General features: G+C 37.2%; 2 protein-coding genes across 2 annotated transcripts; both read right to left on the minus strand.

Moving 5' to 3' along the window:
• Window positions 1-394: 394 nt before the first annotated feature.
• PKNH_1008800 (conserved Plasmodium protein, unknown function) lies at window positions 395-3,967 on the minus strand (the record flags this gene model as incomplete). Its single annotated transcript, XM_002259534.1, has 2 exons — window positions 395-506; window positions 693-3,967. 2 exons carry the CDS (start codon window positions 3,965-3,967, stop codon window positions 395-397), a joined length of 3,387 nt encoding a protein of 1,128 aa, XP_002259570.1.
• A 2,585-nt stretch (window positions 3,968-6,552) lies between these two features.
• Window positions 6,553-9,927, minus strand: PKNH_1008900 (karyopherin beta, putative; the record flags this gene model as incomplete). Its single annotated transcript, XM_002259535.1, has 1 exon — window positions 6,553-9,927. One exon carries the CDS (start codon window positions 9,925-9,927, stop codon window positions 6,553-6,555), a length of 3,375 nt encoding a protein of 1,124 aa, XP_002259571.1.
• Between the last annotated feature and the right edge of the window lie 5,077 nt (window positions 9,928-15,004).

Genomic DNA, 15,004 nt, shown 5'->3' on the forward strand with positions numbered 1-15,004 from the left:
ATGCCCGTGCATATTTCCCCCCGCCTGCACACCTACTGATCCCCTCCAAACAGCTTTCCTACCCCAATTCCTATAATTAGTGAAGCATTCTTGTAACAGGCATATATTGCAACAGAAAAAAAGAAAAGAAAAGAATTTTCCAAAATAAAACATATACGGACAAATGTAAAATAAGACTAATTTACAAAAAAAAAAAAAAAAAAAAAAAAAGACAAAATTTACAAACACGTTCTTCCTACATATCTACATTTATAAGAAAAAAAAAAGACTAAAAAATAAACACATAGAGATATGATATATCATGTGAATATACCTCCATGACGAAAAAAAAAAAAAAATTTTAAATAACAGGGGGTACTTTACCTCAAGGTGTCAACTCAAAGAGTAGCCCACCTCACCCTAAGCTCTTCCTGTCCAAATCCTTTTCCCTTGAAAATATATGAACCAAGCCGCTTCCGTTTCCGTATGCGATTAGATACTTTTGGCCCAAGCTCGCAATGGACACGCTGAAAAATTGTAAAAATGGGGGAGGGCGGGGGGGTATAGAAATATAGAGATTTATAACTATTCATACAAACGACGGTTGAATGGAATGATTTTGTCGTGAGCAGAAATGAAGCACTGGAGAATGGGAGCAATCAACAGGAAGCAATGCGCCAAAAAATTCCTCATATTCACCACAACGCACTTACCATCTGGGCGTCAGCGCAATCGTCTTGTCCCGCGCATTCTCCTCCACTGCCTTGGACTTCCCTATCTTAACCCCGTTTCTTAAAATGTTCTGTAACCCCTGCAGGTACTCATAGAACAGTATACGCGAGACAGACTCTGTTTCGTCTTCCTTCTCTGCGCTAATACTTAGTAGAACCTCAGGATCTAGATGGAAATTTGGTGTCTTCCACAAAAACAATTCACTAATTTTAACCTTAGACAACCTTCCCTTCAATTTACCCCTAAGCACAGTTCCATCATCAAACAAGAACAAATGCATGTCGTTGAGGAGAGAACTATGTATGCATATGATGTCTAATTGGCTAGTCCAATCCTTATCGATATTTAAAAAATATTTATTTTCGAATAGATGAATGATGCATCCTTTTTCTTGTCCAAAAGACAAACAACTATTTTCATACCACCTCATGTGAGTAACACTTTCTGTCTTTCGCTTAAAAAAATAAAGCTCGCTGTTGTTCCTTATGTCTATTATTATTATTTCTCCTTCCTTGGAACTAACACAGAGAAGGTAGGAATTGAGGCACGGGTAAAATGAGCACACGGATATGATGCCTTGTTGCAGGTGCAGGATATCTTCATGAAAAGCTACGCAATGTGTATCTTTCGCTGATTGGGCAAGCTCGTTTGTTTGTAGCGACTCTAACGATAAGGGTACCTTTTCTCCTGTTGATATTTCCCCCCTGGGGGATGGTACCAGTGTGGAGAAGGGGGAGAAACTTAGGGGATTCTTAAAATGGCTTAGCAAATAATCAGCACATGTATGCACGCAGGCATTTGTAGTTTCCTCCCTCTCGATAAAGCGAGTGATCTTCGCAAATCTACTTATTTCCCTCAAATAGACACACAACACTTTTATTCTGGTGCTATTAAACGTTAAGGCAATTTTTAAAAATCTTTGATTGTCATTTACACAAATGGAGTAGGAAAAATCCGTGAGCTCTTCTTCATCGTTATATGAAAAAACCTTTTCGAATTTCCTGTCAGATATTTTTTGTTTTATGTATTCAGTTGGTTCTACAGAGGTGGGTTCATTTTTTGTTGCGTCATACAACTTTTGGAACAAATGGCGCTTTGGAATAGCGTAGATGCTTATCTCGTCGCCCACTAGGCAGAGCAGTAGGTCGAGGTGCCTTTTTTGCTCTTCGTTTGCGATATCACCCTTGTCAACATGGCCGTTCCTTCCGCTATCCATATGGTCGTCTTTCCCACCGAGAAGCTTAACCCACTCCACCTTCTTACATATATGGTTCACCTCCACCATGTCGAAAAGTAATGGCTTGCTGCAAAATGGAGACACGAAAAATATGAAAATAAAATTACGGGTCCTTTTTTCCGAACTTAGAAACATGTAACTGTTTAAATAACTGCACGTACTGACAGCTAGGAAGTTCCCTTGGAAAAATTCTGCACAAACTTTTAGAAGATCATTCATCTGATGGTTCAGCGGGAAATCCTTCCTTTCGTGCTCAAAAGGATCCTCCTGATCATGCTCCTTCTGTGCTTTCTTTCGCCCCCTAGTGGACACTTCACTATTATGATGACTTGGTATCAGCGCCTTGTCTTTAGCGCAGGTGGTTACCCCTTTCGATAGAGAAGCATCTAGTTCCTCCTTTAGGTAGTCCACAAAATTGACACCACTGCTGAAGTCTAAGTAAATTACGGGGGCACAAAGACTTAAGAAGATATTTTGCTCTTGCCTCATTTTCACCATTTCAGTTTCCATATTTGAAATTATTTTCTTCAAATTGAAGTACCCATGTGGAGGGTCGTCCACATCTGATTTCTCCAATGCACCATCTACATGGATTTGTTTTCCCCGTTGTGAGTAGCTTTTGCCGGTGCATTCATCAGATTTCTCCTCTCTCCCTCCTCCCACTTGCTCCTCCTGCGATCCGTTCCCGTATAATTCGTCAAATAAACAATCGCATAGGAGTAGAAAATACAAAAACTGTATCCCCTCAGAGTTAAGTGAAAAATAATGATCATTTAAGTAGATGTGAGAATTTAGCAAATTATCTACGTCTCGATGTACACACACTTTCAACTTTTCCATCTGTGTGCATGCGGATGTATTCTTATTCTTAGCATATTCGCCTAGATTGAACTTCTTTTTGGTCTTGTATTTTTTACTTTTAATTATACTTACTTTGCCATTTCCATTTGTCACTGCCGTTTCCTCAATTATGGTACTTTTAAATGGGGAGACTTCCACCTTCCTTCCGTTATAATCTATGTTAATATTTTGCATAAAGAATATATGCTTTAAATTTGTTTCATCGTAATTTTTTATCTGTTCAAAGGAAATTTTTTCCTTAACGTTGATATGTTTTTCGTCATGGTACCCTTTTATGGCTACGCCAGAATTGTTGCTACACTGCTTGTTTGTCTGCACTGGGGGGTGTTCTTTTCTGTAGCTTTTTTTGTTAGTTTTCTTTATGAGCTCATCTATTATGAAGTTTATAAGGGCGTGTGCACTTTCATCCCCTTGCCAGTTAAGTACATCTCTCTTCTTCTCGCTTAGACAACTCAAGTAATGGAACAGATCCACATCGTAGTGCAGGGAATGCCCTTTATCCACGAAACTTTTAAACCGATCAGTTAAGGTATTTTTCAGCTTCTTTCTGATTACCTTTTCACATTTTCCTTTTGCAACTAAGTGATTTACCGCGTGGTTCATTTTTTTTTTTTTTTTCCTGCACTTATAATTGCGCTCTGTGTTGGGAGCGTTTTGTTCGTATTCTTCATTCGGCGAGGACAGGTCGAATAGACTATCATCAGTGTAGTGATTCTGGTCATCATTCGACGCTTCGCTCAATTTCCTTTCATCATTATCAATGTCCACTCCGTCGTCGTAAATGTTTTTATCTTTCTCTCCACGGGTAGGAATACCTGAGTGGTAATCACCTAAGTTCTTCCCACGTTTATCCCGTCTCCTAAGTCCATTTTTTTCATAGTGGACCACTCCAAGAGAGTCTTTCATTTCCTGGCCTATCTCATCCATTGTCAATTTAGCACAAGTAACAATCTGTGGGAATTCACCCACCTTGCCGTCTTCCCTCTTATCAGCCTCAGCATGGGCGGCATCGGCGTCTTCACCAACTTCTACCATTTCATCCTTTCTTCCATTTCTTCTGGATCTTCCTTTACTCTCTTGCCTCTTTCTAAAAAAACTGGGATACTCATAAATTTCATTCGCCCACGTAACCTTCGGTTTCCTCTTCCTCATCTCCATGGTGTGTTGACTACGTTTTAACTGTCGTATGGCTTCTCCCCTTTCGAGTTAAACCTCAATTCCTTTTTATCGTTCATTTCAGTGAATTACCTTGTGAAACAAAAAAAAAAAAAAGGTTCTGAAAAAATGGCGGATATAAAATGCCTGCTAAACAGACTAATAGCCTTATCCCTCAAAGCGGTAGAAAAAAAGAGAAGAAAAAAAAAAAAAAAAAAAAAAAAAAAACTAGCCCTTGATTTTTTCTCTAGATAAAAGTGGAAAGCAGATCTTCTTGTAACATCTGCATTTTTCAACATGGAGAGGAACTGCTTTCCCCAATTTTATTATCATCCTGAGCCTATTTGCTTCCATTAAATGAAGTTTTTTTTTTTTTTTTTTTTTTTTTTTTTCTTTGATTACTCAACAGCACCTTTGGAGTTTACGAATGTGCAAGTAGGCTTATGGTTCAAAAGTTGGTTCTCCTAACGTTGACAGTAACATCGCCGCCAGGGCGGAACGACTTATGCGTAGGCACACATTTTCATAAGACCACCTCCCCCCAAAAGGCCAAAATAAGCATGCACATTTCGGAAAATCAGGTTTATACAAAACGATCCTACGAACAGGAGGGGGGGGGGAGAGTGTCTGAGTTTTTCACACAGCCTTCAATACATGGTGGAATGTTACAAATTGAATTACCTAACAATTGCCGTTTAATAAAAATCTCCCGACGACATTAAAAGAAGGTGATGAATCGCACCATTTCTAAAGATAGCACAATGTTTAAGTTGGAAAAAATGTGAAAAATACAATCTTACGCTTTTTTTTTCCTCTCTATGATAAAAACATTGTGGTGGAAAAAAATTAACCTTAGCACATGAACGGCAAGGTGATTTCTATACTGGTTAAAAAAAAAAAAAAAGAAATTTTTTTTTTTCATTTTTAAGAAATTTCCATATTTCCACGGAAAGGGATAAAGGTGAGTAGAAATTTATTGCCTTTCGAATAAGTCGAGTAATTTCGCTTTTCTTTTTCATCTTCTTATTTTTTTTTTAATTGTATCCCTCTCAATAAGACGAAGGGAATGTTTTCTCCCACATTAAATAAGCGAGGTGTTTTTAGTGTACCAATTTGCAACCTTCACTGGACGAGAAAGTGATGTTAATTTTTTTTATAACCTCCGTTTGATATATACATGATTACCAAAATTTTCATGGGTAAGTCTTCTTAGTGGGTAAGCCCCTCTTTATCATATTGGTCTCTTTGGACAATTATCCCCCTCTTGCTATTGTTGGAATGATCATACGGGGAGAAATACCTTCTCTGCATGTGCGACGCGGTCTATTCATACTGTTCCTGCCAGAGCACCTGAAACACCCATCCCATGTTGGTATATCCCGGCTAGGACATATCTCTGCTCCATCCGAATATGGCAAATTCGCATATTCACGCAAATTCAGCAAGATGAGTGCACACCTGGCACAAACACTAAGCGAAGGTAACTCCAACAGGGTTAAAATTAAGCTACGTTAAAAAAGCTTATAGGAATTAAAAATAAGATTTTATAATTTTAGTTACAACTTTTTTAAAGTTAAAACGAGAAGGCACATAGAGATATATGTGCGCTGTACACGTATGCATATGCGCATATATGCAACGATATATATATATAGGATGGAACACATACATGTGTACAGGTACATGCATAAGCACATGCATAAGTACATGTATATGTATACATCATCGCGCAGACGCATAAACTGGAGTTTCACAAAATTAAAGTGCAAGCATAATGGTCTAAAAAAGATTAATTCTGGTACATTCACACACATATTGGGCGCATAATACGTGGCAAGTAGGTCATTTGTACAGGGGCAAAGTGATATATAAATATATGTGTGTATCTCTCTGTGTGTGTACTTGTTCCTTACAAGGGCGTGCTTGGATGGGTGAAGAAAGAAAAAAAAAAAAAAAATGCTTAATTAGTGCGCAATAGGGGTGAAGGAAAAAACCCTCAATGTACCTATAGAAGTATGTATATATTGTAAAATTCCCACTGGATTAAATATACAATTGCGAAGAAAAAAAAAAAAAAAAAAAAAAAAAAAAAAAAAAAAAGCACGCCAGAGGAGTGAGACGCACAGAGGGTAAAATTAAAAAATGAAAAATTTGAAAAATGGAAAAGTGGAAATCCCGCATACATAGAATTTACGCGTCTTATTTGAGAGGCACTTTGTTCTGGGGCTGGTTCACTTTCTCCACCAAGAGACTTTCCATAAACGAGTGCATGATACTTTCCTGCAGTCGCGCAGGAAGAATTGGGGTATACGAATTGTACGGCGCATCCGCTAGGTGTTCACTTTATTTCTTTTATGCATTTAAGGGGGGGGGTTAATTTTTTTTTTTTTTTTTTTTTTTTTTTTTTTTTCTGAATTTTACAATTTTTTAAAGTTTTTTAAATTTGGGAAGGACAGATTTCCTACTTGGGGTTGTGCCTCCCTCCCACTTGTGTGGAGGATTTGCCCCCTTTTCTCGAGTTTCATTCTTCCATCTAATAGGCCTTTTTTTTAATGTACTTCCACTGGAACATTTTGTCGCGCTTAGCGTCACTTCCTGTTACTGTTGACAATATGGTTGAGCTTCTTGGCCTGTTTGTTGGTTAAGGCTGAAGAAGCTAAGTTGCTGAGGTAGGCCTGGTCGAGCGAATTAATGAGGGATGCAATTTTCTTGTTGCAGTCAGCGTCAGAGAAGTCAGTCTCGTAGATGGTTAAAAATATTTCTATAATTTTCGCAGTGTTGGAATTATCCTTACCAAAGAGGAGGGGATGATTTTGCGAAACTAAATCGATAAGATTTTTGTGAACTCTTCTACCTTCCGCATCGTCTTCCTTGAGGGGCAAATTATTTAACCACAATTTTATTAGCTCTTCCGCGTTGTTAAATTTAGATGTGTGCATTAAGACGATATCTCCCAAGGCAGCAACGGCGTTGTCAATGGCTGAAATGAACTCCTTCGGTTTTTTACTGGAAGTATTTTGGTGCACTAATTTTAAAAGATATTCTACAGCTACATTTGCATACTTGCTAAAGGCTTCAATTTTGGTGGCCTGAATAACTCCATAACAAGCGGCTTGTTTTACCTTGTCATCTGTGTGATTAATATTTAGTAACAGTGGGTTCATAAAATATTCCCATAGGCACACACTGTTTTCTTGTAAAAACTCTAGCAAGTCATCACAAACGTAGAGGGCCAAGGCAACATCCTCCGCGTTAGGGGAGTTCATATAAGTGTTAATGAACGTAATACAAATATCGCAACACGTATTTAAAAACTGCGTGGAGTGATATTTAATTAGTACTCCTAAAATGTCTAACAAGTTGGTTCGATAGTTTTGCTCTAACTCCTCTTCCCGATCAATTATCAACAACTCATCTTCATCAACATCGTCGTTATTTTTTTTCTGGTTATATACCAATCTCCTATCCGTTGAGCATTGTAGCAGTTTAAAAATTTGGTTGAAGAATAACTTCAAGGTTCCATCGGGAAGCACATTTGCACCCGCTTTCTGTAAACACATATAAAGCCCATTAGACTCGATAATCATTACATCTAGGATGTATTCATAATTATCATCTAGCTTTGTTTCTGATAAACTTTTCAGAACCTTTTCCGCAGCGGCAGTTAGGATAGCATGAAGCATAGTTTTGTTGTTGTCCGTTTTCTCAGACAAAATTCTAGCGGCCTCTATCAATTCGCTCACTGCCGTCAGGGCCTTCTGCTTAATTTCATCAGACAATTCATAATTCAACATAGGTAACACAGCTGTGGCGGTAGCTTCTATATAATCTTTATAATTCTCCTTCAGTACCTCAATGATGATAATTAGGAGATCCAAAGCCTTTTCTTGATCTTCCAGAAGAGATGTTTTTAATCCTACATATTGACCATTCGAAACCATAGTGATGGTTAGATCTTCTTCATCATCTGTTAATGGTTTAGGCATAATACTTAAGAGGGATAAAATTGTGGGTACGATACTGCTGAGGTATGGGAAAAAATCATTCCCTAAGGCTCTACATATCCTTCCAATCGCTTCCTGTATGTACTCCTTCACTGTATCATCAGGATCCATTTTCGTACTGCTAATTTGAAGTAATGCATTCATACATTCCTTTGCATCTTCTAAGAATATTTCCTTGCCTACGGAAAGTCCAATGATGGAGATACATTCTATGGCCTTTCCTCTGCATGTCCTTTCCTCTTCCGAAACTGCCTTTTGAATTATATCCTTCATCATTGGCACCACGGTAGAATAATACTTTAAAAAATCCTCCTCTATCACGCCTGCAATAACTGCTATGGCAGTAACAGCCTGTTCTCTCACAAGCAAATAATTCGATGAGTTCAGTTTCTGCAACAAAATATCAATGATCATATCTGCGAATGGAAGTAGTGCCATTTTATCCAATTCCTCTGCGTAGTTCACAAAAGCTGCTGTTGCGTGTGATTGAACTCGCAGATGCACATCGTTCATGGTGGTTATCAAAGCAGTGATTATTTGGCGAGGATATTCCTTCTGAACATATGGTTGGTGATCTAGGGAAATTTGTCCAATGGCTTGACAAGCAGCATACCTAACTCTCACATCCTGGTCAAGCAACACCTGCAACAACATCTTTATTACATGCTCCAGTTGATCCTCTATTTCATCTTCAGGTAAATATTCTATCGTCTGTGCTATAGCCATAATTGCAACGTACTTATGCTCCCATGTATTCTTCATTAAGAACTCAGACACCTTATTGTATAAGATGTGAATGAACTCAGCTTCCTCCAATTCGCTAAATGCTTTTCCAACTCGGTCCAATGATTCCTCTCCTATATCGTACAATTCCTGATTATCGTCCTTACCTTCCTTAATCGAATTCATCCACTCATTAAAGGAGTCGTTATTAATATCAAGCATAAATAACATGGAGAGGTGCACTATTTTATCCACGAAATGAGGAACAGAGAGAGCCATTTTTGGCCTTCTCTCCGGAATGGTAATAAGCGCTTCAATACTTAACGACTTTAAGCTGCTATCAAAATCGTAATTTAACTCATTCTCTCCTTTCATGCATATGCTAAAGAGAATATCACACAAGTTGGAAATGTGTTTGGCAAAAAACTTGGCATTATAATCGATCATTTTTCCAATAGCTTGAAGTACCTTTTCACATTCTTCCAACACGGATATATCTGAGCTGCTATTTTTTACCATCAAACTTAGCGACTGCAAAATATGTGGAATACATGGTTGTACACATTTCATCAGTACAGAATTGTTATCTTCTACAATGCAAGAAATTAAATTGATACATTCCCCTCTAACTTGCACATCTGAAGAATTTAAACCTTTCATACAAACGGAAGAAACCACCTCCCTTTTCAACTCCAGCTGGTATGGGATACAACTCAAAATGCCTCCCAAAATTTTAAACCCACTAATTAATACATCATTGTTGTTAGAATTGCAGAAATCCAAAGTCACGGATAATAATTCCGGCCACTGCTTATTTACAAGTAACTTGGACGACAAATCGATTATGTTGTTGCATAAATTGCTCCTGACCATTTTATCCGTCTCGGAACTTATGTTGCTTATCAATTCAGATTTTACTATATTTTTTAAATTATCTGGTAACAGATCCCAATAATTTTCTTCCTCCGCGTTTAGTAGGGAGTTATCTCCCTTCTCCTTCTCCCCTGTCGATTCTACATTTGACGACTTGATGTACGCACGAAATAGGTTCCTGATCAGGATAGCACATTGCAACCTCACTTGACTGTCCTTGTGGCTCTTTAGCAACTTCAAAATGGACAACACCGTGTTGTTCAGGTCATTTTTTTTGTAAAAGTTTAACGTATTCTCGCATTCGTTTCTTACATGGCTATCAGAGCTGCTTAATCCCTCAATTACTTCCACGATCTTTTCCATTACTTCTCACTTTTACTAGGTTCGCTTGGTTTGTTGGGGTCTCGCTCTTCGGTCGGGAGGATAGTCAGATTGCTAGACGGCCAAGTCGGCTGCTCTGTCGCACTGCCGCTTTTTCACTCAAAAATGACCGTCAATGAGTTGCTCCGCAGCTCTACCACTCAATCGCTCAATCGCTCAATCTCTCAATCGCTCAACCCTCAAACATTCAATCACTCTGGTGCTCAGCTTCTGGTTAGATCCTTCTCTCCTTTTATGCTAAACGACACATATATGCGAAGTCTATGGTGGGGATTAATCCGTTGGTGCGTAAAAAGAAAAAGAACAACACTGCGTTTAAACAGACTCTCTTTTTATTTTTCTTTTTTCTTTTTTTTTTTTTAGCGCCACATGCAAATTGCTCTTCCTTTTTGAGTAGGCACACAAACATAACAATTCTTCGCAGAAAGTGGACTACTTACAAAAGTACGCATGTACGTACATATGTACCATGTGCGTGAAAACTGGTAACACTGGCTTGGTGGTAATTTTTGATAAGAAGTGTCGAAGGGAACACTTTAAATACAAGGAGCGCGTGATGGTCGAAATGCTTGGTGATAATCGTACCGATCGATCGTGATGGTGTTAAGGGAGGGCGCTATTTATGTAAGATACGCTGTGCGCTTGTGGGTTTGGGGGGCGTGTGGTTATACAACGCATCGTCGAGCGGGGATGCATACATACAAATTGTGAGAATGTATATAATTTATATATGAGTGTATACTTTTCCTCCCTGCCTGCGCGCTAACAAAAAAGCCTTCCTTTTGCGCCTCCTCGAAAGGTTGTTTTTTCTTTTTTCTTTTTTTTTTTTTTTTTACTTTTCAACTCCACAACTGTGAAAATAATTTTACGTAATTATTAAACAAACGTACATTGCATATACAATTGGATACAATTCCAACAATTTAAGAAAAAAAAAAAAAAAAAAAAAAAAGAACATTACATACGCATGTACAGTATAAACTTATATTTGTTTATTTATTTAGTTATTTTTTTTTTTTACAATCCCTTTTTTTTTATATATGCAATACTTTTAACACTGCGCTTACTCATTTGAGAGAATAAAAAATAAAAAAATGGAAGACTTGGTAAAAAAGAAACGAAGGAAAAAAAAAAAAAAATCTGCATAGTAAAACTTTGCTATATATATATATATATATATTATATATATGTATATGTATTTATATATAGCACATATATGCTTGCCGCGGGGATAATACGAAAGTGCTAAAATGTAAAATAATGAAGGAGGGAGGTGGGGGAACAGGCTTGGAAAAGCACAATAATTATATGCAATATGATGAGATTAATAGTAACGTAAAAATAAAGAGATGTAAAGGATACAAAACCGTAAGATGTAAGGAGATGGGCCGGAAAAAAACAAAGGAAAGTAAAAAAGGATGAATTGACACCTACAGTTGCGTAAGTACATAAAAAATATAGTATAAAAAAATAAATAAAAATTTAATTGGGGGATTTTAATATCCACTTATTAAATGAATATATATAATAACGGTGTCAAAAATAAAAAAAATAAAAAATGGTAAAACAAAGAAGAAGAAAATAGTATATTATATATATTACTATATCAAAAAAACACTTTTGCGGTGTTTTTCCTTTTTTTATCTTAAGAAGAAAAGGCACCTTTGCAAGTACACTACTTAATATATTTGTACACGTACGTAACTTTTTGTATTCCTGTACGCGCAAGTGCGATACGAGTAAATAAAAAATACATATTTCTTTTCCAAGTTTATTTTCGCGATTTCTCTGTATGTATGAATGAGATACGCTTAGCTCTTTTTATATAGTGTACACAAGCGCACGTAATATATAATATTTATATTCTATTATGACGCCGCCCGTGGCGGTTTCTTTCTCTGTGGCTTCTTATGCGCTATATATATATACCCACCTCCTTGTAGCTTTTTTAGTTTTGTTTTCCAATTGGGGGCTGAAACGCACAAGTGAAAAGGAGCGGAAGGAGCGAGCGCTTCAGCAAAAAAAAAAAAAAAAAAAAAAAGAAAAAACATGTGCTCTTTTTTTGTTTTTTTTACGTGAGCATTTCCTGCAGCCTTCAACAGAATGACGTGTATAATAAGTAGGATGAGAAAAAAGGGGCATATGTTATTCGTTTTTTTTTTTTTTTTTTAAGCAAAATTTCCGCATAACCATGCAGTATGACGGAGCATTTTATCACTTTTTTCTTGCGCAGTATTTAATGCATTTTTTTAATGTACATTTTTTTTCTTCTTTTCCCTTTTTTTATTTAGCCTTTTCCTTAACCCATCTTCATATATTCATTTATATCCTATTATATCCTTGATGAGCACCTGTCGTAGTCACCCAAATTAGGGCACTTTTATACGATGAGGCAATGGTGCGCATAAGAAATGAATATGCGATAAAAAATTGGTCGGACCACGGGTGTATTGTTTGGGTAAAATACTTTTTAAACGTGCCCCTTTTTGCAACCATTTTGGGTACACTATAAATATATGCGCGGAATAAGTACCTATGCCACATGTATGCCTCATGCATGGAAAGGATGCATATGTATATATATATATGTGCGCGTGCACTATTGCGTACACCTACAATATGAGAATACATTCTTGCTCGCACAGCGTGTATTTTGGGGACCCACAAATAAGCGCACAAGCAGACGACCTACATTTTTCTCCTACGGTTTAGCTGGAAATGAATAAGCAAAAGCATACATATGTATCTACGGGGTATATATTATATATACGTTTACCAATGTAGGTGGATTCACTACCGGTTTTCTGTAACGCACGCGCATGCTTGCCGAACCGCCCTTTACTGCAAACCGTACGCAATTTCGCCTACTGAAAGAAAGAAGGTGACATGGTGTCCCTTTTCAGGGAATGTAAATAAAATGCCTATTTTGCATGTGTGTGCAATATTTATGCCACACGTATAAATATGAGTACATAAAAATGGAACTATTTTAAAGGGGCATTATAACACGACTGCAATATTCTAGGACAAAGTGAAATTTTCGTACGAACTGTTTTCCCCTCGATTTGCTTTTATTTTTTTTTAAAGTAAAATGTATATTCCGTAAAAGGTTCGCATTTTTTTTTTTTTTTTTTTTTTCCCCGGTTGATGTGTTTATTCAAATTGACATGCAATTATCCGTTCGTTCTTTTTCTTTTTTTTTTTTTTTTCCTCTCCCAATAAATATGATTTATCCCTCTGCTGGAAAAGTAGTACCTGTCATACCGTTTGAAGGGCTTATTATATCTTGCACTATCATATCCCCACCCTCCTACACACCCACATTTGTTTAAAAGGATTGCAAAAGAAAAAATTGTTCCATTTCTTCGGTTTTTTTTTTTTTTTTTTTTTTTTTTTCAAGGGAATGCAAAACGAATATATGTACACCTATTTTCCGATCGAAATAGAAATTGCTTCATATATTCTACGTTCTACATGATTTATTTGGGATTCCCTTTATTTCTTCTTCTGGGGATGTGAGAGAATTCCCTTTTCTGCTTATCCATATGTAATAAATGAGAACACGCTGGGGGTCAAGGAATGCTTTTGTCATACAGACACACCCATAGTAAACACATACAAGTTTACAAATTCGCATAAGCATAACATGTAACGTAGTAACGGAGGATCTATCTTTCAAAGATGTATATATTACGTAAGGTGCTATTTTTCCCATGGGTGGTGTCACCAAAATAAGCCTTGTTCTCGCTCCTGGGCCATATGAAAGTGAGGAGACTTGGTGGGCATACCATGTGTGTGAAAACAAGGGGATGGGCTGAAATAAGTGAATTGATGGGTTTTTTGTGGAAGCTCATTCGGCATATGTTTGTAGCTTACGCATGTGTATTTCAAAATTGAACTATTTTATCACATGTGCTAGCTACTGTCGAACCATCTGCGTATACGTGTATGGGCCAAAGAGAATAGAACAATTTTCCCTGAGCAGCTACTGGTGCTGATTAAAAAGAGTATTTAAATGACCTACCAAAGTGTAGGTAAAACTTTCTGTCGGCTTTCAATCCATTTTTTCCCCCTTTATTTTCTCTTCCTTAAAATATCACCCATTTCGACGCACAAAACGATGAAGCAAAAAGAACAACCTAGTGGTCGAACGAAACTGTGCCCCTCGGTCCATGACCCACGCATATGCATACGCACATTTTATGCTGCGCGTGGTGTTTTCTCGTTCAAATTGGTTCACCCACTTTTATTGGAACAGTCGGCTTTTCTATTTGTAACTATGCCTGATTTTGAGTGCGCCCTAACATATGTCGTTACGCCCTCTAATGCACGTATCTACTCGCCGCCACTTTTTAACCTCCTTTTTAATTTCTCCACTTTGGCATTCTTTACCAACCCGAAATATCGTTGCGCATTAACACATAGGTGTGCATAGAAAGGGGAAAATTTAAGCGCTGCTACTCTGTGTGGTAGGCCACGAAGATGGCAAGTGAAAATGTGCTTGTATACCATTTGACAAGCTTGGCTGAGATGCATTTCCTTATATTTTACTTTTTTTTTTTTTGTTTTGGTTCGATCTAATGGAGCTTAAATGTGAAAAAGAAAAAAAATAGTTGAAAGAAACATATCACGCCGTTTAGCGTCAAATTTTGCTTGTCAAAATGTGAAAAATTACAAGGTTATTTTTTTCCCTTTTCCCTTTACGTGTTTAAAATAATTTTAAGTGGATTTCCTTCCACCTACACAGTGTGATGTGGTCTTCAGTTCGTGTATTGCACAGTTATGTGCACATCTTAATTTCCGCGCGTAGGAATTTTGTATTTTATTATATTGCACATGGGCATTCTCGGCACTTCTGTACATTTCCGCATTTAAGCCACATGTACCAATTTTCTAAGTGCATGCGCGTACATTTGACATATCCCTTGACGCATCGAAATTGCACCTTATTCTTCTTCCGGAACCTTGCCACTTTAAAAAGGGGGAAAGGGGACCCAAAAATTGTGAGCTAAAAATTTTTTAACTTAACCCTTTTTCTATTTTTTTTTTTTTTTTTTTT

The sequence above is a fragment of the Plasmodium knowlesi genome (assembly GCF_000006355.2).
Source record: "Plasmodium knowlesi strain H genome assembly, chromosome: 10".
In the NCBI taxonomy this organism is placed as follows: domain Eukaryota; phylum Apicomplexa; class Aconoidasida; order Haemosporida; family Plasmodiidae; genus Plasmodium; species Plasmodium knowlesi.